At 38.5% G+C, this 26,005-nt stretch overlaps 1 protein-coding gene across 4 annotated transcripts in view; it reads right to left on the minus strand.

Moving 5' to 3' along the window:
* The window catches only part of LOC117421308 (CBP80/20-dependent translation initiation factor-like), a 148,024-nt gene that overhangs the window by 93,080 nt on the left and 28,939 nt on the right, over positions 1–26,005 (minus strand). For all 4 annotated transcript variants that reach the window (XM_059023769.1, XM_059023779.1, XM_059023767.1 and 1 more), the window contains 3 exons: positions 25,020–25,093; positions 19,035–19,139; positions 15,678–15,753 (listed from right to left, as the gene is read on the minus strand). In XM_059023769.1, coding sequence (XP_058879752.1) covers positions 15,678–15,753; positions 19,035–19,139; positions 25,020–25,093 — 255 coding nt within the window. The remainder of the gene's footprint in view (positions 1–15,677; positions 15,754–19,034; positions 19,140–25,019; positions 25,094–26,005) is intronic.

Consider the following 26,005-nt stretch of genomic DNA (forward strand, 5'->3'; position numbering starts at 1 on the left):
ACCGACAGTGTATTTCAGATTATGCAAGTGGAGTCACATACTAGTGGAATGTTCTATTTGTCAGATTGAGTAGGCCTAGATCTGATCACTGAAAACAAATTATCTTTGTATTAGAAGTCACCTGATTTAATATCAGACTCTGAAGCTCATTATCTCAGTCATGAAACAAAGGAGCACATGTGTTAACAGAATATGCATTATAGCAACGGATACGTTGGCAGTATGCCACACAGCACTGTACTTCATTAAAATAAACAGTACTTCAATTATGTTGTTGGTATTTGTTCTTTACAGTGTATTTTCTATTCTTTTGCAGATCTGAAAGCTTGTTAGAGGATGACATCATATCCACTGCCAGCACCCGATTACATTTTATCAAGTGTTTGGCATAGTTTTGAAACAAGGCCAAAGAATCCTGTGTTTTACATGTATTTGGACTAATGCCAAGATGGAAATGCTTCAACTCAAGTGACATCACATGTTCTCTCCAGTTTTTATACAGGTTTTTAGATCAAATGAAACAAAGTTTTGTAGTTTTAAAGCATGGACTGGCCTGTTCAAAAGAATCACCATCTTACCATGTATACATTTAAGCCCTTCATAACTGGGATCACATACAATATAACAAAATGCAAGTTTGCAGGTTAAAATATATTATTAAACAGTATTCTTTAATCATTATATATACTGTATATATATATATATATATATATATATATATATATATATATATATATATATATATATATATATATTATTCTTTTATTTATTTATTTATTTTTAATGGTCCTGTGTGTAACTTCAGACTAAAAAAGAGTTTTAGTGGGGTTAGAAATGAAGGCTGGTGGAGTAGTATGAAGGCAGCCAGATGGGGTGCTTTGGGCTGCACAGCCTTGTACTATAATTACCTGTCCAGTACTTGACAGCATACTCTACATCTAGCAAGCTTTCTAAGTCAGATATGCGCAGGCAGCACGTCAAGAATAGCTGATTCCGCCAAGAATGAGCTAACCTTTTATTTAATGCCTAGTTTAAGCGTAGTAAGGTCAAAGCATTTGTAAACAGGAAAAATTACCTCTTCATTATAATAATAGTAAAATAATTTGAAAGAGTGGCAGATCTTGGACCCAAACTTCAGTTACTCTTTTTCTGAATGCTACATGGCCCAAGTAATGAGGAGTGATTGCTGAAGCTAATGCAGCCAACACCTTTGAGCTTTAACAGACTTTTACTTGATTTAACTTCCTTTTTAAACACTGAGGAGCAGAAAAGTTGGACATACTTTATAACTTACTTTCCAGCTTTTGATCAGATTTGTCCCTTTTCGGCTCACTCCTGGTTTAGAGTTATTAAATTTGATGAGCTACCTTTTCCAGCTTAAGGCTTTATCTATCATCATCTTAGTAGTATTGACATAGCAAAGCATTTTGAAGTGCCTGACAAATCTGAGATCTAGGTTTCTGTTGTTCTTTAAAGATAGGGCATGTTACTTTTTCCTGTTTATTAACAGATTCTCTATAGAAAAGGTACTTTTATGTCTAGTTCATCAGTCACCAGAAATAGTTAATTGAGGCTATTTTTTTTAAATGAGCTACAACAGCAGTAGGTCTTAATACTGTCACCTTTAACACCCATTCCTCTCCCAGGGTGATTTACTGACCCCTTTATTAACTTCAGCTAAATACAACACACTCTGTTGTCTTTACTGGCTGGGCAATAACAAATCTATGATTACATCTATATCTGACAATGGAAAGGTACAGGTGTTTTAGGTTTAGTTTTAGGTTATGTTACACCCCCTACTTCAGCATTTACTTATAAGTTTCATTACTCATTAAAAGCTGAATAATCCACACTTTAAATTGATGTTAATATCTATGACTGTTACAGTTTGTTGATGCAGTATAAGGATTAAGTAAGTAATGATAATTTTTATGGACATTTAGAAGATTACGTAACGACTGGACCCCAGATTGCATTTTTTTTTTTTCTCAGGTGTTCCGAAACTTGTACCAAACTTCAGTTATCCTGGAAGTCTACCAGTAACATTTTGAAAACACCACTTTCCTATTGAAGTAGCCCTTGACCACATTGCTGAATATGGTAGTCAACAGCACCAAGGAAATCTCAGCATCCTTGAGCAACATACAATGCCCCTTTCAATAGGGAGTGGAACCACTGAGTAACAACATGTCCATGTCATTCTAATTTTCTGTACATCTCAGCATGTTGTCTCTTTACAAGACTGTATCCTTACTCAATGTTCTAAACTGGTGCATTGACTAAAACCAACCCTGAAAAGGAGGAAAGTCTGGGCTGCTACGTAAATGCCACACTGCCACCTTCTTTTTAAAGTGCATGCCTTTTTTTTAATTTTTTTTTTTTATACACCCTGACGAAATCGTGCCTAGTTTACCTCTTGCTTCTTCCAAAGCTAAGGGAGTCCCTATCACTTACTGCATGTTGTTAGCTGTGTGTTGGTGATGTCTCCAAGCAACAGTATTGCTGACACTAACACAATCTGACTTCATAGCTATTTATACTGGAGGTATGATGTTTAAAAATGCTGCATCCCTTCCCTGAGCCTAATTAGGCGATATCCTCAAGACTGCATGGGATTGCCCTGTATTAAATGCCACTTCCCCTAGCATTTAGAGGAATTTATATAATCAGAGTTTAATTAAAATCACCAAAACCCCATCCACATGTACTTACTTCTAATGAGATACCTGAACTGAAATATGCCAAGTGACCTGTAACTGCCAGTTATCTCGCTTTCCCCTCTACATTCCTTCCTATATCCACAATTTGGAAACCTTGAATAAACAATTATGTTTTTTTTCATTCAACAACCCACGAACTGCAGGAAACTCCACTAAACACCCCCCACCCATTGTAGGCTTTTGAGTGTCAAATATGAACCTCTTTGGTACAATTTTTTCCAGATTGCTATACACGCTAGGTAAGAAGTTGTTTAAAAAAAAGACAAAACCACAATGGATCATCATTAAGGTAAATGTTAAAAGATGAGGTGATTTACATTTATAATACTAAGCAATTGGGTGCTACAGAAACAGATGTATTAAATTAGCTAGGCCTTGTTAATTCAAGTCCAAGCTCCACAGATACAGTGACTTCATTGAGTTTTTACAATGCACCCTCAAATTGCCACATGTATACTGCACCCACTGCCATTCTTCATCCCACACATATATGAACCTGTCTAGACTGGGAGTACAATACAAATGTGGGAGATTTTGAATTGGGAAGGGACTTTTGTTGGGTGAGGAGTTTGAGATGTTACTGTCAGCTCTAAAATTGTGTTTTAATTGTTTTTATTCAAGTGCTGCAAAAGTGTTTTTGTGTTTGTCAAATAATTATACTAGTTTACTATAGTATTCCTATCTATCTTACAACTGTTTGATAGTTATGGTGGAACTGCCTATGTCTTAATCATGTTACAGAATTACTGAATCACAATTGCTGAACAAATGCTGTATATTTCCAAAATCAGTCAACCTGGCCAAGGGGGTGCAATATAAATATGTGTAACAAATATTTTTTCTATATTCTTTAAATACATAAAAATGTCATGTTTGTAACATCCATATAAGTTCACAGTTACATGCCACTGATGTTGATTCATACACTCAAGTATTCACATTACTTTCCTGACAGTTGTTTTTAATGAAAAATTAACTGCCACTGTGGCACACTGTCAATTATGGAAGCCGCTGGCTGGTGTTTGATTCTGGCACAGAAAGAAAAACAAAAGGAAGCTAATGGAAATGGTAACTGTGCAGTTACCTTGCCAGTCACTGCTGTACTCTTCAGGCAGGATACTAATAACTGACTCTATTGTTAGTACCAGATAAATACTCAGGTTGCAGTTCTATTCTAAAATGAATTAACAGTTGAAAAAACAAAAAAAGTTTACATTATTTTTGTAACGTTGTCTGTCTAAGTGAGCCCATCCTGGTGACATTTGAATTCTACTCTAAATAGTGTTTCTTGCTCATAGAGCAAATGTGGTATTTTCTTGCAAACACAAGGGGCTGAATGTTGCAGGGGTTAAACTTTGGTGTATCTGCTGTACTGAGGGGCTAGACGTGTTTCTGTGAGCTCTATTGAAGTCATGGGTGCTTTAAAATATTGAGTCACCCAGATGTGATGACTGAAACAAAAAATACAAAGTCAATCTAAAAAGAAACCAAAACAGCCAAGTGATCAGACCAAGGTGCTTGCAGGTGCTTGAAGGTGTATGCATTTCTCCAAACAGATAGGGTAGGAATAAAGGCACTTTGATATGCATTGCCTTTAAGGTGAAATCAAATAATATTTAAAAAAAAAAAAAAACATGAGAGACAGTGTTGCTGCCTACAGCCAAAGAGAGTTGAAAGAGATATTTTGAGCACATTTATTTCCCTAATTATTTAAAACACAATTTTAAAATGCTATCACTCAACAAACTGACAGCTTACGACAGCTGGGAGCAGACAAGTAAGAAAGCCTTACCCAGGGAAATATTTAACTTGTTTTATATTTGTCTTCAAAGGAAAAGACTGTGGCACAGCAGTCAAAAATCTCTGCACTAATGAAGATAATGAAGAGCAATACACAAACACATGCAGCTGATATAGGATTTTCCTTTTCAGCAAAGCCTTTCAGAATGAACCCTGGGACTGTTGCCTTTTCCACAAAATTGCCTTTCAAACACTTGAAGGAAATTCAGCCATCCCTGAAGAACATAGTTTCCACTGATTTTGTTTTGAAGTAGGTTGGGCACAAACCTCTGATTTATGTTCAATTGTTCTGTACTCAGTTCTCGTTGTGCAAAACAGAATCAGATATTTCTAAAAACTACCTGGAGAAATATCTATATTATGGTAGAGTGAAAACAAAGGAACCCAAACAAATACAGTACATGGATCTAATAACTATAATATGATACTGTGAAATCGAGTGAGTATGTCAAATTTCTAGGCAATTTTAAGTGCTTTAGGAAGAAATGGCAAGCAACTTTCACACGTGTGGTTTTGTGTCTTGCTCTAGCTTCCACCCAAGCCCTTACTCTTCCAGCACCCAGGCTCAGTAAATTGCTTTTTACATGTTGAACAATGTATCAATAGCACTGATTTGATTTGGTGCTATATATCTGCGTTTCACTAAAATAAAATAAAGTATTTAAGGTATAACATCACATGACATATTAAAAGTGTTTTTATGAATAAAATCAAGTCTGATATTCCGTGAACTGTTCAGCACTGTTGATGGTTTCATTAACACAAATAAAAAACACTTTCAGGAATATTAAACTTATTATTCATAAAAACAGACAAGAAAATGAATTAAAGCTTTGTGAAGCCCATTATTTCCAAACTCACAATAAAACAGAAGTATGAGTGTGCTTGTTTTCTTAAGAAATCAATTTAAAATTGGTAAACAAATACTAAAATTGTCCCTTTAATTATCTGAACAATCATAGGATCTTAACTCACTGGAGACAAGAGGCCAGAATGGGGAAAAGAGTTATATAAACAAAAAAAACGAAAAAAAATGGGTTTGCAGGAACGAGGAAAACCAGTAGGAAAAGATGACATGACAGTCGGTATCCATGAAGAGCAAGTAGGTTTTAGAGGAGGTAGCTGGTGTACAGTATAGCTTGCAAGGAGACTGCCCTCTGCTGAGATAAAAGTATTCACTGGGATGCCCTTTCATGGGGATGGCAAAGCCAACAGTAGTTGCAAAGCTGCCATGAACCTTTAGTAAGCGATTTCCTGTCTTCTTCACCGAGTGATGCCCTAGGCTCAAATGATGCTAAACTCATTCCAGTAAAGATCCCACACACAAAGCCCCAGGAAACGGGTACCTGAAGGAGAACAATGTATTGGCGTTCTGCTATTTGAGGTACTACAAGCTTAAGTCTATGGTAGATGATTTTGTTGAATCTATTGTCGGTAATTGTGAGCCAAAACTACTTTTTTCCACTACAGTGAGATGGACATATAAGTACATCTTAAAAGTTAGGACCAGGGAATGTACACATTGAAACCAGCGGGCCCCTCCTCCTCCTCCTCTTCCTCCTCCCCTCACGTCTCCTCACTCGACTTGGCTCTGGAATGTGGGTGTACCGCTTCTCCGGTGCTTTATTGATACTGCTTGATTCCAAGATGTCTGCACACTCACCAGTAAACGAAGGCGCCGCATAGCGTTGAACATTTACAAAAATATTTACCCTCTGAGAACAGCACATTTAATCGTCTTGTAACCCGCCTTGGCAGAGTACCAGCATGTCAAAAGTTGAGAATAGAAGTTCAGTTCTTGTATTTTCAGGTTTTGTGTGTATGTGTGTTTGAGCAGACAATGAGCCATTCCTGGGGCCTGTGTTCCTTGCTAGTCACACGTTGCCGTGACAATGGAAGGAAGAGGGCGTAGGAAGGAGGCGCGGCATGTTGACCCCTATATTGTTCTCTGGCAAGGGGAACGCTTCCTCCTGGCTAAGAGTCAGTGGGCTCTGAATGTTTACAGCCTGCTTCAGACGCACTGTCACGTTTCTGTTGGGCCAGGAGTCACAGGGTTAGGCTCCATTCAGGAGTCCATGCGTCGTTGCACGTAGGCGCTGGACCTGGAACCCTGCAAGCAAACTTTCACCCACATGGGAGGTGTTGCACCACTTAAACCTAGTCTGGCCACAGCCCTGCGTCTACACTGTGTATACGTGAACCGGCTTGCTAGGCCTTCAACTGTAGGCCCACATTTATTTTTTTAATTTTGTGTTTGACAATTTAGTTCTCATGATAGCACAGCATGACCCTATGTGAGCTTCCCCGAAACCTTTACCGACAATGCATCTCAATTCTGACCTGGCTTCTCTTGTCAAACATGTGCATAATTCATTGCACTCTAGCCAGAGATGAACCTCTTCATATTCTATTGTCAACTATACTCAGATGTCTAGCACCTCAATTTAGCTATCCTATATTTCTCATAACAGCTATTAAGAAAAGAAAGTCACAGTGCACTTCAGTTTTACTTAACACCAACATATTTATATTTTAATCAACTGAGTTAAAACGAGGTACTGGTATAAAATTCCACCTTCAACTGTGACGCACCTGTCAGGGGAATCTGACTGAAAGAAGACTCACAATATCAAAGTGTCTCCACCACTCCAGGACGTATGAAGATTGACAACCTCGTAACTGAACAAACTGGCAGTATTTTATCATTATAAAAATCATATTCGCTTGAAATCCACAGTTAAATTGTCATGTTTACAGTTTATATGGTGAGATTTGAAAAAAAACATCACCCCTTTGTTAAACCACGTCTGGCAGCTCTACTGCAGTCTGGCAGTGGGTTACCAACATTGCCAGTATTTTATTTCTGACTAGATTGAAATCTCACCTTTTTAATGTCTGGTGTACTTCCTGGAAGTCTTGTAAATATAAATCTCTACTGTTTATCCACAAAACCTGACAGGTCTGACTAAATAAAGCTTTGAAATGAAAGCGCTTTGAACAATTGTTTCAGGTTTAAAAAGTCTAAGAAAACCCAGTGTTGATAATTTAGAACCCTAGTATATACCAAAAGAAATGACATCCATCACAGCATGTATCTAGTGAAAGAAATGAACTCAGTAATGTGGTTACAGTTAAGACGACAAATATGTTACTGCTCCTTAAAAGCTGCTATGTTTGCTATTTCCAGAAACACATTCTTACTGTGTACAATGCATACAAATCTATATTGTGCTGCGTACTGAAGCATTGAAAAGAAGCTTTTAATCACATGAACTAAAACAAATCTTAGTTATATAGCAATGTGTAAAACAATGATACAGACTTTTTGTTGAAATGTTTGTCTAATTTTACAGTTTTTAGTTCTACTGAAAACATCTTCAGTCAGCCTTTTACATCTTCTTGCACTCCCATTCTTGGAAACGAAGAAAAACAGATTACAGATGAAACAGTCTGTAAAGTTTATAAGCTGGAGAAATGTGTTTCTAGTGTTGTGGTGTACAGATTTGTGTAATTCATTACACGACTGAATAATAAGGAAAGGCGCCCCAGTAAAAACAGCACAGTTTCGCAGTCTGCTGAACAGCTTGCAATGGTTTTTTCAGTTTAAAAGAGGAGATTGCTTGGCTGGAACACCTTTAGTTTGTATCCAGAAAGTTTGCTTTCCCAAATAGCTTCCTGCCAATGTATTTACTGTTTCTGTTTCTATTATCAGCACAGCAAGGAAAAGCTTCAAATAAGGTGTCTTTCCCAAGGCACATGACTGCACATCTGGAATACCAGCGACTTTAAAGACAGGAGGCTGCAAGGGCTTCATTTAGCAGTCTGAGGCAGGACGCAGCATAGTGCTGAAAATGATTGGGTATATATATATATATATTATTTCTTAGCAGACACCCTTACCCAGGGCAACTTACAACTGTTACAAGATATCACATTATTTTTACATACAATTACCCATTTATACAGTTGGGTTTTTACTGGAGCAATCTAGGTAAAGTACCTTGTCCCCCACCTGGGATTGAACCCACGACCCTCCAGTCAAGAGTCCAGAGCCCTAACCACTACTCCACACTGCTGGATCATCCTGTTATGCTTATTTAGGTATGTGGAGGTTGTTGGTGTCCTACACTCTTCCTGTGTCTTATAATCTCTAAGTAATATATCTTATTAGCAGTGTGTGTCAAATGCATTATTATTATTATTATTATTATTATTATTATTTATTTATTTCTTAGCAGACGCCCTTATCCAGGGCGACTTACAATTGTTACAAGATATCACATTATACATTATTATATCACATTATACATTATTTCACATACAATTACCCATTTATACAGTTGGGTTTTTACTGGAGCAATCTAGGTAAAGTACCTTGCTCAAGGGTACAACAGCAGTGTCCCTGTCACAAAGACGGCCGGAGTGGGTGGCGTCAGACCAGAAACAGGAACACAAACGACAGAGACTTGGAGTTTGGTGGAGCTGAGCGAATGGTTTCGCTCAGCATTTAATAAAACAGCACAGAAAATAAAAGGGTTTAACAGACAAAAACACGGGACACGGCACCACACGCCAAAATAAACAGGTACACAAAACGGACAGACACTAACAAACAGGGACGAACAAACGCGGTGAGTGAAAACACTTATCTTTACGCTTTTGCTTTCTTTTACTTTCTCCTTCTCTCTCTCCCGTTCTCCACTCACCGAACACCTAACCCTGAGTGACAGAAACGTGCATCTATATATACTGTTGTGCTGGGATTCAATTACTAATTAATTACTCACTTGAATCCCAGCACGTGAATTCATTACGTGAAACCCAGTGTTCACATATTATATTTTAAATGCACGTGCGTGATGTGCAATCCCGTGCCTAAATACAAATATACACTTTTTAAATGCACGTGAAACACAGACCCGTTTATATCCCGTGTACCAATGACTATACACCGACATTAACACACGCACGCAACATACAAATGCACACAGGGACGGGGCACATTGCCACATATACCCCCCCTTGTGCGCAGCACACATGGCCTCAACGGCCACCTCCCCCCTTAAAAATCCAGCAGTCCAGGACAAAGTCTCGGGCTGGGAAGGGAGGCTTCAGTGGGCCCATGGCTGGCCATGCTGTCAGCACCCCTGCCGGTAGTGGCACGGCTGACAGCCTGTTGGTCCCGTCCTGCAGCGAAAAAGCTGCGGGGGCAGGTGGTCCCCCGACCTCCCCCTTCTTCGTAGCCGGCAGCTCCCTCCTGTGGGGCTCCGGCCACAAGAACTCCTGCAGCGAAACTGCTGCTGGGGAAAGTGGTCTCCAGACCTCGTCCCCCTTCTTTGTAGCCGGTAGCTCCCTTTGGTGGGGCTCCGACCACAGTACTGCCGGCAGCGAAACTGCTGCAGTGGGAGCAGGTCTCCTGACCTCCCCCACGATCTCCGGCAGCGAAACTGCTGCAGTGGGAGCAGGTCTCCTGACCTCCCCCACGATCTCCGGCAGCGAAACTGCTGCTGGGGTTGGTGGTCTCCAGACCTCCTCCCCCTTCTTCGTGGCCGGCAGCTCCCCTTTCTGGGGCTCCGGCCACCGTACTCCCTGCGGAGGTACAGGCAGCAGAGGCAGCTCCTGCTCCTCTGCTCCGGGCGGTGGCGGAGGCAGAGGCAGCTCCAGCTCCTCTGCTCCTGGTGGTGGTGGAGGCAGAGGTAGCTCCAGCCCCTCTGCTCCTGGCGGTGGTGGAGGCAGAGGCAGCTCCAGCTCCTCTGCTCCTGGCGGTGGTGGAGGCAGAGGCAGCACCAGCTCCTCTGCTCCTGGCGGTGGTGGAACCAGCAGGTATTCACCCTCTGCTGGTGGAGGTGGGAGGGGCCAGCAGTCCTCCCACTGCGGTGAAGGTGGAACCAGCAGGTATTCACCCTCTGCTGGTGGAGGTGGGAGGGGCAAGCAGTCCTCCCACTGCGGTGGAGGTGGAACCAGCAGGCATTCACCCTCTGCTGGTGGAGGTGGGACCAGCAGGTATTCACCCTCTGCTGGCAGCTTGGGTCCTAGGGCTGTGGAAGCTTCCTCTGCTGGTGGACCTGCTACCTGGGCTGCTGTTCCACTTATAACTGCCTCCAGGTAGCTGAGGACCAACCCCACACCTTCCTCCCAGGTGCTTACGGTCTGTTCCCTCGCATAAGCCTCCCATCGTTCCCTATCCATAAACTCCAGGAACTGGACGACTACTGGGATAGACTGGGCCTCCAGCCCAGCATTTTCCAGCATCCAGTCCCGCATTTTGATCGCGTCTTCTGCCATTTTTCCTTTTTTTTTTTTTTTTTTTTTAAAGAATGCTGTTCCTGCTCTGGCCTGAGTCCTGGAGGCGCTGTAGATCCCACGCAGGACACCACGTGTCACAAAGACGGCCGGAGTGGGTGGCGTCAGACCAGAAACAGGAACACAAACGACAGAGACTTGGAGTTTGGTGGAGCTGAGCGAATGGTTTCGCTCAGCATTTAATAAAACAGCACAGAAAATAAAAGGGTTTAACAGACAAAAACACGGGACACGGCACTACACGCCAAAATAAACAGGTACACAAAACGGACAGACACTAACAAACAGGGACGAACAAACGCGGTGAGTGAAAACACTTATCTTTACGCTTTTGCTTTCTTTTACTTTCTCCTTCTCTCTCTCCCGTTCTCCACTCACCGAACCCTGAGTGACAGAAACGTGCATCTATATATACTGTTGTGCTGGGATTCAATTACTAATTAATTACTCACTTGAATCCCAGCACGTGAATTCATTACGTGAAACCCAGTGTTCACATATTATATTTTAAATGCACGTGCGTGATGTGCAATCCCGTGCCTAAATACAAATATACACTTTTTAAATGCACGTGAAACACAGACCCGTTTATATCCCTGTCACAAAGACGGCCGGAGTGGGTGGCGTCAGACCAGAAACAGGAACACAAACGACAGAGAGATGGGGTTTTGGTGAGGCTGAACGCGTGATCGCGTTCAGCATTTAATAAACAGAACAGAAAATAAAAGGTTGGAACAGACAAAAACACTGGACACGGCACTACACGCCAAAATAAATAGACAAACAAAACGGACTACACAGACAAACGGTGCACGGAGACAAACAAACACGGTGAGTGAAAACTTAACTATTCTTCTTATTATTATTATTATTACCTCCGTCTCCAATCCCGTTCTCCACTCACTGAACACCTAACCCCCGAGTGACTAAACGTGCATCTATTTATACTGTTTGTGCTGGGATTCAATTACTAATTAATTATTCACTTGAATCCCAGCACGTGAATTCATTACGTGAAACCCCGTGTTCACATATAATATTTTAAATGCACGTGCGTGATGTGCAATCCCGTGCCTAAATACAAATATACACTTTTTAAATACATGTGAAACACAGACCCGTTTATATCCCGTGTACCAATGACTATACACCAACATTAACACACGCAACATACAAATGCACACAGGGACGGGGCACATTGCCACAATCCCGTGTACCAATGACTATACACCGACATTAACACACGCACGCAACATACAAATGCACACAGGGACGGGGCACATTGCCACAGTCCCCCACTGGGGATTGAACCCACAACCCTCCGGTCAAGAGTCCAGAGCCCTAACCACTACTCCACACTGCTGCCCAAATGCATGAATTGTGAGTATGTTTATTAGAAGGACCAAGAGGGTACCAAAGCTGTTATGGAGAAAAGTTACCAAATGAATTGTGGAAGAATGATGTAACCACAGGTTACGTATTGAAAAGACTTGTATAGAGCTCTTTTGTTAGACCAGATAAATGAGAACTAAGCACTATGTTGGTAATTATGCACATAAAATGCCCCTTTTGAGTCCATTCTGATTTTGATGTTAAATAAAGCATTCTGGGACAATCCCCAAAATAAGACTCACACCATTGAGTCAGTAACAAACAAAGATATCTAATTCTAAGGGAATAAAAAAAAGTATATCTTTAACTGATGGAACTAAAAACTCTGCTTATTTATAAAACAGAACAAGTGAAACAAACCTATATTCGTGACTTAAATGTATTTGCCAGGGTCAGCAGGGGTAATATTTGTACTGTAAGAATTAAAGCTATTGGTCTTAAAAGGAGTAGAAATCAATTCTCTTACCTCATATTAGCTTTAACATTCACTATTTATTGTGCTTAGAAATGTTAATTCAAGATAGCAAACTATTTCAAATGCAACCTCTGCCTTTGCTGTCAGTCACATGGCCTTACTGCAGTTGGGACATTCAAGTGATTTTTAAATAGAACACCTGAAGTAATGAGGTACCTGGTACTGCAGAAACTTTTTTTTTTTTTAGATGGAAGGCCTTATATATGTATGTAATGTACTTAAACATATGGCACATCACTTTATATTCTTATTACCAAATTCTAATACTGTACTAAAGAATGGACTAATTGAGTTGAATCACAATTGTATGTCACACTTTAGTTACATCTCTGAAGTGTGACATCTATACTGTACACACAGGTGCCCCCTCTACTGCATATTAAAGTTGCCAGAGATACCCATCCCTTGCAGGGGATACATGACATTCAGTACATCTCTTTGCTATCCCTTTCCTTCTGCAGGATTTGCTTTCTTAGCTAATTATTTTGTTCCTTTTAACAGCGTTCACAGCAGATCCAATCTTCCACCTCCACACCAGCCAAAATTAAAACTAACAATGAGAGCTTAGCTTCTAGCTTTAAATTTAACTACCACACAAACCTCAGGCAGCTGTGTGACGTAAATAGGACACCTGAGTGAGTGAGTGTGTGAGTGTGCGAGTGAGAGGTGGCACTTTGTGAAGTCACATATTAAACCCCACTTGCCTTCTACTACATGGGTGTCATCACGCAAAGCCACTCCTGTAACCTGGGGCAGCAGTGTGGAGTAGTGGCTAGGGCTCCGGACTCTTGACCGGAGGGTTGTGGGTTCAATCCCCAGTGGGGGACACTGCTGTTGTACCCTTGAGCAAGGTACTTTACCTAGATTGCTCCAGTAAAAACCCACCTGTGTAAATGGGTAATTGTATGTAAAAATAATGTGATATCTGTATAATGTGAAATAATGTATAAGGTGATATCTTGTAACAATTGTAAGTCGCCCTGGATAAGGGCGTCTGCTAAGAAATAAATAATAATAATACATTGGATCTAGGTTTATGAAGGTAAAATGTAACCCTTTGTTTTCATTTTCTTCTCCCTGAATTGCACTTGCCTTTCCGGTGACATGCACCATGTTTTAGATGATGTTTCTGCCTGGGAGTGCTGATTTGTCATTTTCTTGCATGCTGTGCTCAAAGCAGTCCATTAATCTAAAACTCATTTTAGGATATAACATGGTACCTTATGAAAAGGTGCTTATACATAGGAAATACACCCAACAAAATTATTATTTATTATTATTATTATTATTATTATTATTATTATTATTATTATTATTATTATTATTATGCTACTAGTTAGCCATGGTAAGATCCATCACCCAGAGGAAACAGAATCTTGTCAACCGTGTGTTTGCTGAACATATTGGGAATATCTGTAACCAATCAGATCAGATAATAAGAAGCCTTCTGCCATGCTTAAGACTATATATGTGTATACTAAAAAAATATTGAACATGAAATAAGTTGTCCTACATTGCACATTTACTACAGTAAACACCAAGGTTGACAGCTATAAGCCCTGCATATTTTTTAAAAACATTAAGGCAAAATTCTATACATTTAATACACAGCTTACATTTAAACTATTAACCCCCTAAACCAAGGTGGGGAGCACCATTTTTTTCCCTGGTAGTTCAATTTACCTGGAAGGGTTAAAGCAGTAGTCAGCCTGTAAACACATACGAGACTAATATATAATATATACTAAGAGAAAGAGTAAAATAAATCACGTCGTTCAGCATTACGTAAAATACCTGCTTGGTTTCCTGATACACATTTTCAAATGCAGTACCAAACTAGTCCACAAGAAGCCACTCTACAACTTTGCAACCTTGAGTTTACTGTGCTCAAGCCAACATGCACAGTACTCACTTTACTGGATAAACAAGTCTGGTAAACACTAAGGGTAAAATATTTAATAAGACAACAGTTTAACGTTAATATCAGTCAAAAAGACACAGAAAACATTGATTTTAAAATCTAATTGCTGTGTAAAGTATATTGACTACAGTATATTCAAGTTTTGTCATCGGTAAACCTTGAAGCAGACAATAAAATTCAGTAATGTTGCAATTTTAAATAAATTGTATCTCCTTGTTGGAATTAAACAGTTAAACTATTAAAATAATATAGTTTAGCACGAATAAACACATTGTAAATAGAAGCACATTTATTATATACATAGACACAGATCTACAATTACAAGCCAAAAAAGGTTGCGCGACTTACAAGATTTATTGACTTTTTTCCCCCTATGATAATCATTAATACCGCACTGATACCAGTAGATACAGAAAAATGAATAAACATACCTCATGCTGATCTAGAAGTGAACACAATTCCACACAGAATTCCAGAAAGTTAAATCCTTATTATTTCCACTAGATGGCGGTCATGACCAAGTAAAAAGTCCATCAGTTTACACATTGTAAATGGAGAGTATAACTTCCAATGTTTCTGCATGCCCACACATATTAAACACCAATTAAATTATCTCTCTAATATTGTAAACTAACCTAACAGCTATAGCACTATAAATAACATCTGAAAATCTGGATGCAACATGATGCAACTCATCTTCAAATTTAATGCAAATAATCCTACGGTAATAATTTATTACAATTAATTTTATTTACCTACAGTAGTAAGGCCACCCCCCTATTAAGCTAAATGTTGAGTGGCTTGAATAGCATGACTTCACTGTATTAGGAAAGAAAGACCAGAAGACAGAAAGTTCAGCACCACATTTGCTACTTTCCTTCGATCACAGTTTATGCACAGGAGGGAAGACGAGGCTCACATTCAGCAACAAGTGTGGAGCAAATTTTATATGTACAAAAGGGAAAAATATACAGGAGGACAACATTAGAGTAAAGAGTTATATTAATAGTCAGGAAAGCAAATGAGGACACAATATGTAGTAGAAATGCAGCAATCAACATACCGGCAAGACTGGCAGGAACTTCTCCATGTCACTTAAATTAATGCCATCATCTTCCTCGAACTTCCCTTTCACCATCCTGCAACAGAGTAGAAAACGATCACATTATTGTAAGGTTACAGCAGTGATGAAGATTGGGCTCAGACACTGGGCTAGATTGCCACTGGTATGATTTTTTTCTGAAGTGAAATGAACTTGGCTTCTGTTTCTTATTTGTCGTAGAGTTGGAATTGTGTCATTCGGTTTGAATTTTTTTTCTTTTCAGTGCCAGGAACAATTAGGAGTAAAATGATCTGAGAATCTGGACCACTGGGTTTTTGGACTTGTGTGTGCAAACACCCTTTCATTTTAAACTCTGAAGTTTTATAAAAGCAGTACTGCAGTACCTAGTCTTTCTTTGAAAGGCACAGTGCCTTCAAGTTAGAAATCCTCTTCTACATTCTGTGCCATCCTTGTTTATTTAAACTGGTGGATAACACAGAATGTAACATTTCCTCTGAAAGGGAGAGATGGAGGACTCTGTACTTGAGGACCAACATGGACACGAGAAAACATTAGAAACTACACTGATAAAACAATGATAAGGGGGTAGTTAACGGGGCACTGAAGCTAATTAATGTAAGGGAAACTGGTTTAAAATTACCTTACTGTATTACCACAGTGCACCCAAATACATCAAATAATTGAAGTTTACCAAATGTAAGCAAATTATTTTAGTAACTTTTTCTTATTTGAAGCTGTAGTATCCCACATGGTTTTAAAATTATTTACTGTACTTATTTTAATAAGTCGGTACATGCCCATGTTGAAAATAAAGTAAATAAATTACGTGCATAAGTTTCTGCTGCCTTAGATGTAATATGTAAAGTAGTGGCAAGCAGGTTTCAAGAGGAGGAGTTCACAGAACGCTGAAGAAGAAATGTAACAAACAGAAGAATAAAGCTGATCATTAGAACACTATTGGGTCACTAAAAACCTTTTTTGTAGTTAAAAGAGCAAACCTCTTCTTTTTGCAAACTCTTTTGGGAACTTGAACTGTCAGCTGGAAAGATGACAAACTGTGACACAACAAATCAAAGACTCAAAACTGAGCCCTAGGCACAGCTAAAAGGCTTCGAATTGTAAGTATCAAGTCATTTTAGTGAACGGGGGAAAGTAGGCTGCTTATACAGAGCAGGGGGGCTATGTGCAAACAATTACATTCTTGTGAACAAGCAGGTGATGTACAGGGAAGTGAGGTCTGGGAAGCACACAGAAATAGGCAAGTTACTAAACCAGGAAAATGTTTTTATGCATTCAATGCCATGGAATGCCAATGCATACTACAGTATACAGATGCTCTGTCCCATGTGTTATTTTGTTATTTGATTACAACTAAAAAATGTTTTTACAAAAGAACCCTAAATATACAGATAAGCTTGTGCTGTTATATGTGCAGATGACCCAATCTCTTGTTGTACAAGACTTGTGATAAGAAATGTAAGGAGTACCAAGAAACACTAGTAGTTACTAGGGGTGGGTATTGGGACTGAGGATCTGTATTGCTATATAGTGCAAGACTGAAGACAATATTGCGATATATTGTGATACATACTGGAATTCAACACCGAATGATGCTGATGTTGATTTTTTTGCTATATATAAAACTGTGCTTTTCGTCATTTTTATGGAATTTAAAGTATTAGAATGTAATATGACAAATTAAACCGATATGAAATGCGCAGTAACTCATTTTTGTTGGATGCTCTGAAGTACGTGCATGTGCTCCCAATTTGAAAAATATAATAAATATATGTATTTTCATTTTATATTAAACATGTTTTTCAAAAGTGCATCCTATGAATGGCCATAAACATGGGTTTAAAACTGCTTTATATATCAGTTAGTGCAGTGACCCAGGGTTTGGAATAAACAACCTTGCTTTTAAGATTTATTATATATAACAAAAGCATAAATAAGTGCTAGACATTTATTTAAAAACAAAAAATACTGGCAAGTAATGTTATAAAATATTTATTTATGTATCTGCTTTGCTTGTTTTTATCTAACAACTTGCAGTACCTGAACCGCTGTTTGTTCTTTTATCTGATGACATGCGGGAGGTCCAGGGAAAAGAAAGATATTCAGAATACAGTGTAGCATTACATTGACCAGAACTGTCTGCAGATAGTCTTTAAAAATACATGTAAAACAATAAAAATTGCACTGATAAAATTGGTGAGGAATAAAAAATAACTGAGCGTTTGTGTAATTTGTAATTTTATTGGATGCAGAGCTCCAGAAAAAAAGACGGGGGGAGGACATGATATACTATACAGGGTATCGTGGTGATTGAAGTTCTGCACTGGAGATGACCTCATAATCAAAAGGAATAGAAAAAAACATGCACGATAAAAATAGTCAAAAAATAACCAAACCACCAAAGACAACATTTACCTGCTAGATGCTTTCAAAACAAGCCACATTTGGCTGGAAAATCGCCAATCTGACGGCACTGATCAAGGGAGAGTAGCTTAAAAGTCGCATGCGAGACTCATGCATTACCTATTAAATGTTACCTCAAGTTCAATGTACAAAACATGAATTTGGATACTTTGTTTTAGAAAAACCTATATTGTAATTGGCGTTCCAGTACTTTAAGATGTAGGACTACATCGCTGTATGTAAGGTTGGTGGTACCGGCAGCATATTTTACTTCAGCCTTGCATAAACAACATACCGCAATGTTTGATGTTATACAGCCATCCTTATTAGATTGTTATATTAGGAAATGATTCCACATATGTGACTTTGCTTTGCAGAATTTAAGCAGCTCAAAATCTCTGTGTGCTTCTGCCATATTTTCTTTTGTGTTAGCACTGCATGCATTACGAGTTCTTGCGGGAAGCGATTATCTCATGAGATAATAGCCGACATTTTCCAGTAGACGTTTCCCTGAATCAGTTTAACCAAAAATACCGGTATTGCTTTTGAAATACAGATTATTGTACTGCCTGATGAATATCGCAATATACTGGTATATCGGTATTATCACACACCCCTAGTAGTTACGTTAATCAACGTGTGAGCAGGAAGAGGGTCAAAACCATAAGAGACAGGGTCAACTGTCATATTAAACTTAAAAATGTTAGCCAAAATACTGCTTGGCTTAGGTTGTGCTCTTAGGACAAAGAACAGAATACAAAAGCAGGACCGAATGTTTAAGAGCTAGACATACATATCTTGTTAACAATAATGTTTTCAGGGCAGCAATGTGCCACAGGAGGCTAATTCACTAGCCTTTCATCTCTGGAGACCTGGGTTTAAATCCAGACCAGGAATCAATTCCCTCAGTGCTCTATATATGAAGTATTCATTTACCCTTCTCTGTCAATGTGAGGGAGGTGCTTTGGTGTTCCCCGGATGGGTTTCCTGTGGAACTGAGTAAAATCCAGTTTCTCAGGCTGAAGATCCCATGTTGCTCCACTGAAAAGAAAATTTGTATTTAGTATTTCTTGTCAATACAACTACATCTCTAATCTGCTTTGGCATCCACATATAGTAGTCTCAGGCTAAGAGAACACCCCTCGCGAAGTGTTCTCCAAGACGGAGTTGATCACCAGACACAATAGGAATCAATAAATAAATCAATATTTATGACTTATCATGACACACGTGCATATGAAATGAATAGAATAAGTATGAGAAAAGCAATAGGCAACTGCATGTTAATAAACTATAATAATAAAAGTAACAGACAAACTAACGATAATAAACTGTCAAACTAAATTAACACAGCACCCCTACACACGTTAAAAAATGCAGCAGTAGCTCTAGATTAATTATGAAAACCTGTACAGGAGCAATATTCAAGATGTGCACAGAATTATTTAACGGAATGGTGAAGCAACGCACCAGAACAGGAAACACAAATTGCTTGGTGACGTCAGTTCTTGAAAGATTGAATAAACCAATCAGTGTGCCTCAAAACAATCTCGCGATGACAAGTAACTTGAAAAGACTGAATAAACCACTTTAATTTAAGTTTGATGACGATGAGTTATCAGGTTACATAACAGTACTGTATCCATCGTGAACGAATCGCTATCGATGCCAAGAAGGTGTTCTTTTAAGTGAAGTTCCTGTTCCTTTAGCTGGAGCATTTACAATGGGGAAAAATCTGTTTCACCACAAGGGTGTTCTCTTAAGCGAAGTGTTCTCTTAGGAGGTGTTCCTATACATGGAGACTACTGTAGCTGTTTAATCCACTTGGCTTTGCTCATCTGTTAAATAAATGCAGGCAAATAATCAGACGGTTAGCAGCCAATCTCAGTAACATTTTGAATTCGACAATATTTGTCAGAATACTATATAATCAGTTCTAAAGTTTTGTACTGTATCTTCAAAAATGAGGCTATAGTAAATGAGCTATGCTGACCAAGAACATCCTAAAAACATAAGTGTCAACTAAATGTACACTTTACATGCTGTATTGGGCAAATTGTAACAGGCAGTGTTACAGATTTTAAGCTCAATATAAGATTAAAAGCCCCGGTGCCCTCTTGTGCAGTGGTTTAGTGGGTTTGTGCTCTTGCTTGTATGTGTTGCTGCCTGGACGATTAGAAATGTTACCGGTAGAGATCCTAACTGGAGTCTGTACCTGTACAAATTCAAATCTTGGATAGAATATTTCCAGATTGGGATTTCTGCCAGACTTGCCAATTATATCTGTGGGAATCCCTTTGGAGTTTCTATAGAAACACATATATTGGATACAATGAAAATACAATGACATTTGACATGTTATCTATAAAATAATAGGTTCTTTAAAGATTCCAGCTGCCAGTTGTAAAATCATTAAACCCATCACTGCAAAATGACTCCATATTGGAATTTTAGCCTGATATTACTCCAATTATCCCTGTCGCCACCGCTGGGCATCCATCTTGTAGGTTTTGCATGTGACAATGATCAAAACTGTTGAATATCTATCTATCTATATATATATATATATATATATATATTTTTTTTTTTTTTCAAAATAAAAGATCAAACATTAGTTTTTTAACAGAAGATCCAATAACTAAAAACACTGTTGTGCATAACAGTTAAACAAAAAGGCACAACTTACATTCAAGTTAGAACACTTCCGATTATAAAAAAAGAAATACAAAGGACTTGAGTTTAACAACTAAAAGAATAAGCGTGCGTCCGCATCAGATATCCCTTTAACATTGTAATAGTAATAAAAAAATATTGTATTTTAACAGAAGTCATTTCTGAACTATGGTTGTTCAACGCTGTTAACATTTTATGTCCAAAAACAAAGCAAAAACATTTGAAATAATCTCACAAATCCTGACTAATTTAACTACCGTACTAAACTCAGCTTCTTTTTATATAATATTGCCATATAATCCAAACACAACATACTTTGAAACAAAAGCAAACCAAAAAAAACCAAAAACATATTGCCTTCATTTTTAAATCAAGAAAACGTGAATACAATATGCCTACTTCTGATTTGGCTTGTTAACGTGAATGTAGAGGCCTAAAGTGTGTATCCTAGCAACGTGCTAATCTACCGTACTAGCACTAAAAGAAGCGCACTCTCACACACTCAAGGTTTTAATGCAAACCGGCAACAGGAGACTTCAAACTAGGTTCCAATTTCTAACTGAAATGTAATTGAAGCTCTGGAAATTTAAGGACAGATGATCAATAATCGATGCATCGATCAATTGTTGCACCCCTAATACATAGATATATGTGTGTGTGTTATGATTGCACATTTTGAAGTTATGTTTACTTTTATTTTTTATTTTTTTAAATTTAGTTGTTGCCAATCAGTTTTTTATTATTTTCTCCCCAATTTGAAATGCCCAATTATTTTTAGGCTCAGCTCACCACTACCACCCCTGCGCTGACTCGGGAGGGGCGAGGATGAACACACGCTGTCCTCCGAAGCGTGTGCCGTCAGCCGCCCGCTTTTTTACACTCTGCAGACTCACCGTGCAGTCGCCTCAGAGCTACAGCGTCGGAGGACAACGCAGCTCTGGGCAGCTTACAGGCAAGCCCGCAGGCGCCCGGCCAGACTACAGGGGTCGCTGGTGCACGGTGAGCCGAGGACACCCTGGCCAACCTAACCCTCCCTCCCCCCGGACAATGCTCGGCCAATTGAGCGCCGCCCCCTCGGAGCTCCCGTCCACGGTCGGCTGTGGAATAGCCTGGACTCGAACCGGCAACGTCCAGGCTATAGAGCGCATCCTGCACTCTAGTGAGTGCTTTTACTGGATGCGCCACTCGGGAGCCCCCAGTTATGTTTACTTTTGAGCACTTCTCTACTGTTGTATTTCACCGTCCATTTTATAAATCACAGAACATGGTTTCAAATCGCTAAGTGTTTGTATTTGCACGGTCTGTACACTATAATTTAAAGATTTAAGCTCACATACACTTTTTTTCTTTTTTGAGCTACCCATTTTAAAACATGTACCCTGAAGACGGTTTTGGTTAAATTTAAACTTACCAAACTATGTAGCCAACAGATATTTCAAACAGATATTTCTGAAGCCTGTTACACTGGCACTCGCTGTTAAATAAAAACTGCTTGTATTTCAACTTTTCCCAATCTGGAAACATTGTATCCAGGATATGAGCTTGTAGTGGTACGAATTTCAGTTTGAAGGAGTTAAATTCTGCCAGTAGAGACTGCAATTGAAGTTTATACAGGTTGAGGCTCCAACTGGGATCTCTACTCGTAGAATTTCATGTCTTACTGGACTAGAATTTGCACCTTGACATAATATAGAAAGCTCAATACAACATAAAGTTAAAACACATGCACATGTAGATAAACGTGACCAGAATGACAACATGCTTGACAAGCAGTTCCGACAAACAAGTTATGAGAGGCCTTACTACTCCTAGCATCCACTAGGGGGCACTAAAATGTCAGCTAGAAAATAAGTGTTTCGCATTTTCGGTTTTTATCTTTAAGACAATTTCCCAGGAATTTTGCTGAGTTTATTTTACATATATTAAATAGGGATACAAATTGGTAAAACATTGTTTTTAATTGAAACATCAGTAAAAATCAGGGGGAGAAACCTCAGTATACACACTTTGCATGTGGAATGTGATGCAAAGTTTAATGTCCCTGGCATGTATGATGAAGCAGGATCTGTGCAAGTCGAAGGCACATTTTCCCAAGTTAGCTGGTACTTTGCAAACGTTTGGGCAATCGCTGTGCTGAGTCTGACAGAAATAGTATTTGCAGAGGGTATGAACGTGACATCAGCACAAAACAAGCCAGGTTTATTCGTCTTGAAATCATAAAAATCATAAAAAGAAAATTGACAGAACTGGATGGCGCAAGCCATCGTCAGACACGTCAAAAATCACACTGGACATTTCCATCAATGCTTTCCATAAGTCTACCAACCAAAGCATCACCATTTTCTGACAAATATTTATGATTAAGATTGTTCGGCGTTAGGCAGTGTTTTAGCTGATGGACAGTAGTCATTCTGTGCTCTCTTTTATTAAAGCGTGTGTAAAAGCTGCAGAAATGGATTGCTTGTCTCTGTTCACATTCTTGTTTTAGTTTAATGTGTCGCTTATTTTTCAGTATGTTATTTTATTGTCAGTGTGAACATGTACCTCAATGCATCAGTATTTGCAACGCTATGCATCCTCTGCCTCATCTGACCCACTTCTGCTATTTTTGCTTTTTGTATACTTCGAAACATTTGTTTTCATTTGAATATTCATAAACTGATTTACATTTTCTCCCAATTCCTCATCCACTAAAAATATTATATTTTCATGTATTTCAATTTAGTTTTTTTATCAAGATCGTAAGTACCACGCCCGGCAATTGCCACAAAAATCTGACTTTGATTGGCCAACATAATCAGGTGATAATGTGTTTGTGAAGTGACAGAGAACCACGTTTGAACGTTATTTGACCCTCTGACGTCTAAACGTACCTGCTGTATCCTACAATACCGTGTAGGGCTGTATTTCCTAGAAAATAGTACCAGGAAAATATTGAATAGTAGACAACAATCGGGTATAAATCAGTAAAAACCGACATTCCGTTAAAAAAAAAATCATGTCATTTCAGTAAAATTCGGAATAAACCGGAAACGCTGAACACTAAAAATAAGACATGAAAATCCTTCAGTACAAGGGACACATTTCACCAAAATAGCATGACTCCTGTATGTTTATGCTTGCGCTCGTTTTAGTGTTTACAACTTACTTGCTTAATTATGGAGCATTACAGTGGAAAATCAGCTTCACGATCTGTATGCAGACCATAAAACCAGGCTATCTAGGAAGGTCAGGGAGTTAGTGGAGTTAGTCCTAACAGATCTACAGCTTTATTAGAAACACAACTCTTCATTTGGCCGGACGGTGGTTTCCTTTCCACTACACCTGTGCAATAGTGTGGACTGGCAACTTTAACTTTTCAAGTATCTGATAGCTTTCTGTATGTAAACCACACCAGGCAAACCAGGGAGCCAGACAATCCAGGTGTTAAGGTTTTGAGTCCTATCTCCAGGTTTAGAGGCCTATGCTTACATACAATGTCACAAGAAAAAGGGGTTTGGGGTTATTAATCCTCAAGTGTATTTCAGAGATACAAGTTTAGAAATACTGTGTAGAACTCCTCTTTTCCCTCTGGACACTTATCACTCTTCCTTAAATGTGCTTTACTTGCTCTTATCTGCCCCCCTATTTTACTGCATTTAATCATGTACTTTAGAGTACTGTAATCTGTCAAGTGTTATTTAATCTGTAGTATTTTGTATTTAATTATATCCTGATGTAACTATCACTGACATTGTTATCTGCTCCGTTACTGATTTGTATTTTGTCAGATACTTGTACTTGCTAGAACCAAAGTCATTGTATTTTTATCTTGCTCTTAATTGTATTATTACTTGTACTGTGATTCTTGAAATGTATTTTTGTTTACGACTGTAAGTCGCCCTGGATAAGGGCGTCTGCTAAGAAATAAATAAATAATAATAAATAATAATAATAATAATAATAATAATAATAATAATAATAATAATAATAATAATAATACCTGCAATGATTTGTTTTTCTAACCTGTTTTTTTTTTTTCTTGTTTAATTGAACAGGCTTAACCTTGCTTAGATCCTGATTAGCATTCAATGGCAGAATTTGGTTAAAATTTGGTTAAAAATGGACGCTGATGTATTTTTCATTCTTTTTCAACTTTGATGCTGAACTGCAAAGAGACATATAGTGTAAAGATCAACAGACATAAAGCCAAACACATTACAGAACCAGGGAGAAAAGGTGTGAAAACACATCTACAGTATGTCTTACCCATGAGACTCAAATGTATTGGCAGCCCAAATGTCTGTTCCAAGGATGTCAAAGGAGTTCTCTCTGTTTCCATTCTGAAAAGGAACAAAAAACAGAATACATAATGGGGTCTATTCAATTGATCTAAATCACATCCATTTTTTGAGACAGAACAATGCTTAAAAGATTTTTCATAACATAGTACAAAACAGGCTCTATTTTACTTAGCTAAACAGAGATGTATTTAGATCCACCAACACCAATGTTTTTTATATATTTTTTTTCAGGCTGTTTGATAATTAGAGGCATGGTAGCACTATAGTTAAATTGCATCAAACCTCCCATAATAAACGGCATGGCTTAACTCTCTTGTGTACTTTTCAAGTTAAAGGGGGTGCCTAAAAATGTGTTAAATTCCTGTGTTTCAGACCATTTTTTTTCATCCACCCATGGCTCAAAAACCGTGAGAAGTATAAACATGCCATTCAGCACAGGCACGGACCACAAACAGGAATCAAGCCTTTTGGCAAGAGAAAAAAAATGTTAAACTAAGAGAGATATTAAGGTTTTAAAAATGTCATCTAGGCATACACAGTTCGTCCAAATCAACAGCCTCCAAATTAGAACACAGTTTTACGAAGATTCCAAAACCCAACAGACCCTGTCAATCATCAGTCTCATAATACAGCATAAGGTGAATGATATAAAACAGTAAAATAATGTATTAAAGCTAATGTTTTGTTGCTGACAGTGGCACTAATGAATATGCACATGTAAGACTGAAGTCTGTTGAACCATATGCGCAAGATACTACAATAACATATGCTACTGCAGTAAACTACCTGTTTTAATCTCTGCTAATTAAGTCTAAGAGGACCTGTAATCGATTAGAGCAACCTATGCTGTAACATGTAATTATTTAAGATTTCCTGTACTGTGACGAGCCTTGATGGTCCCCAAACATTTCTTATGTTGTTATCTATGAGTAAGAAAATTACTATCTTTAT

This window comes from Acipenser ruthenus, chromosome 1 (genome assembly GCF_902713425.1).
Source record: "Acipenser ruthenus chromosome 1, fAciRut3.2 maternal haplotype, whole genome shotgun sequence".
NCBI classification, from domain to species: Eukaryota; Metazoa; Chordata; class Actinopteri; order Acipenseriformes; family Acipenseridae; genus Acipenser; species Acipenser ruthenus.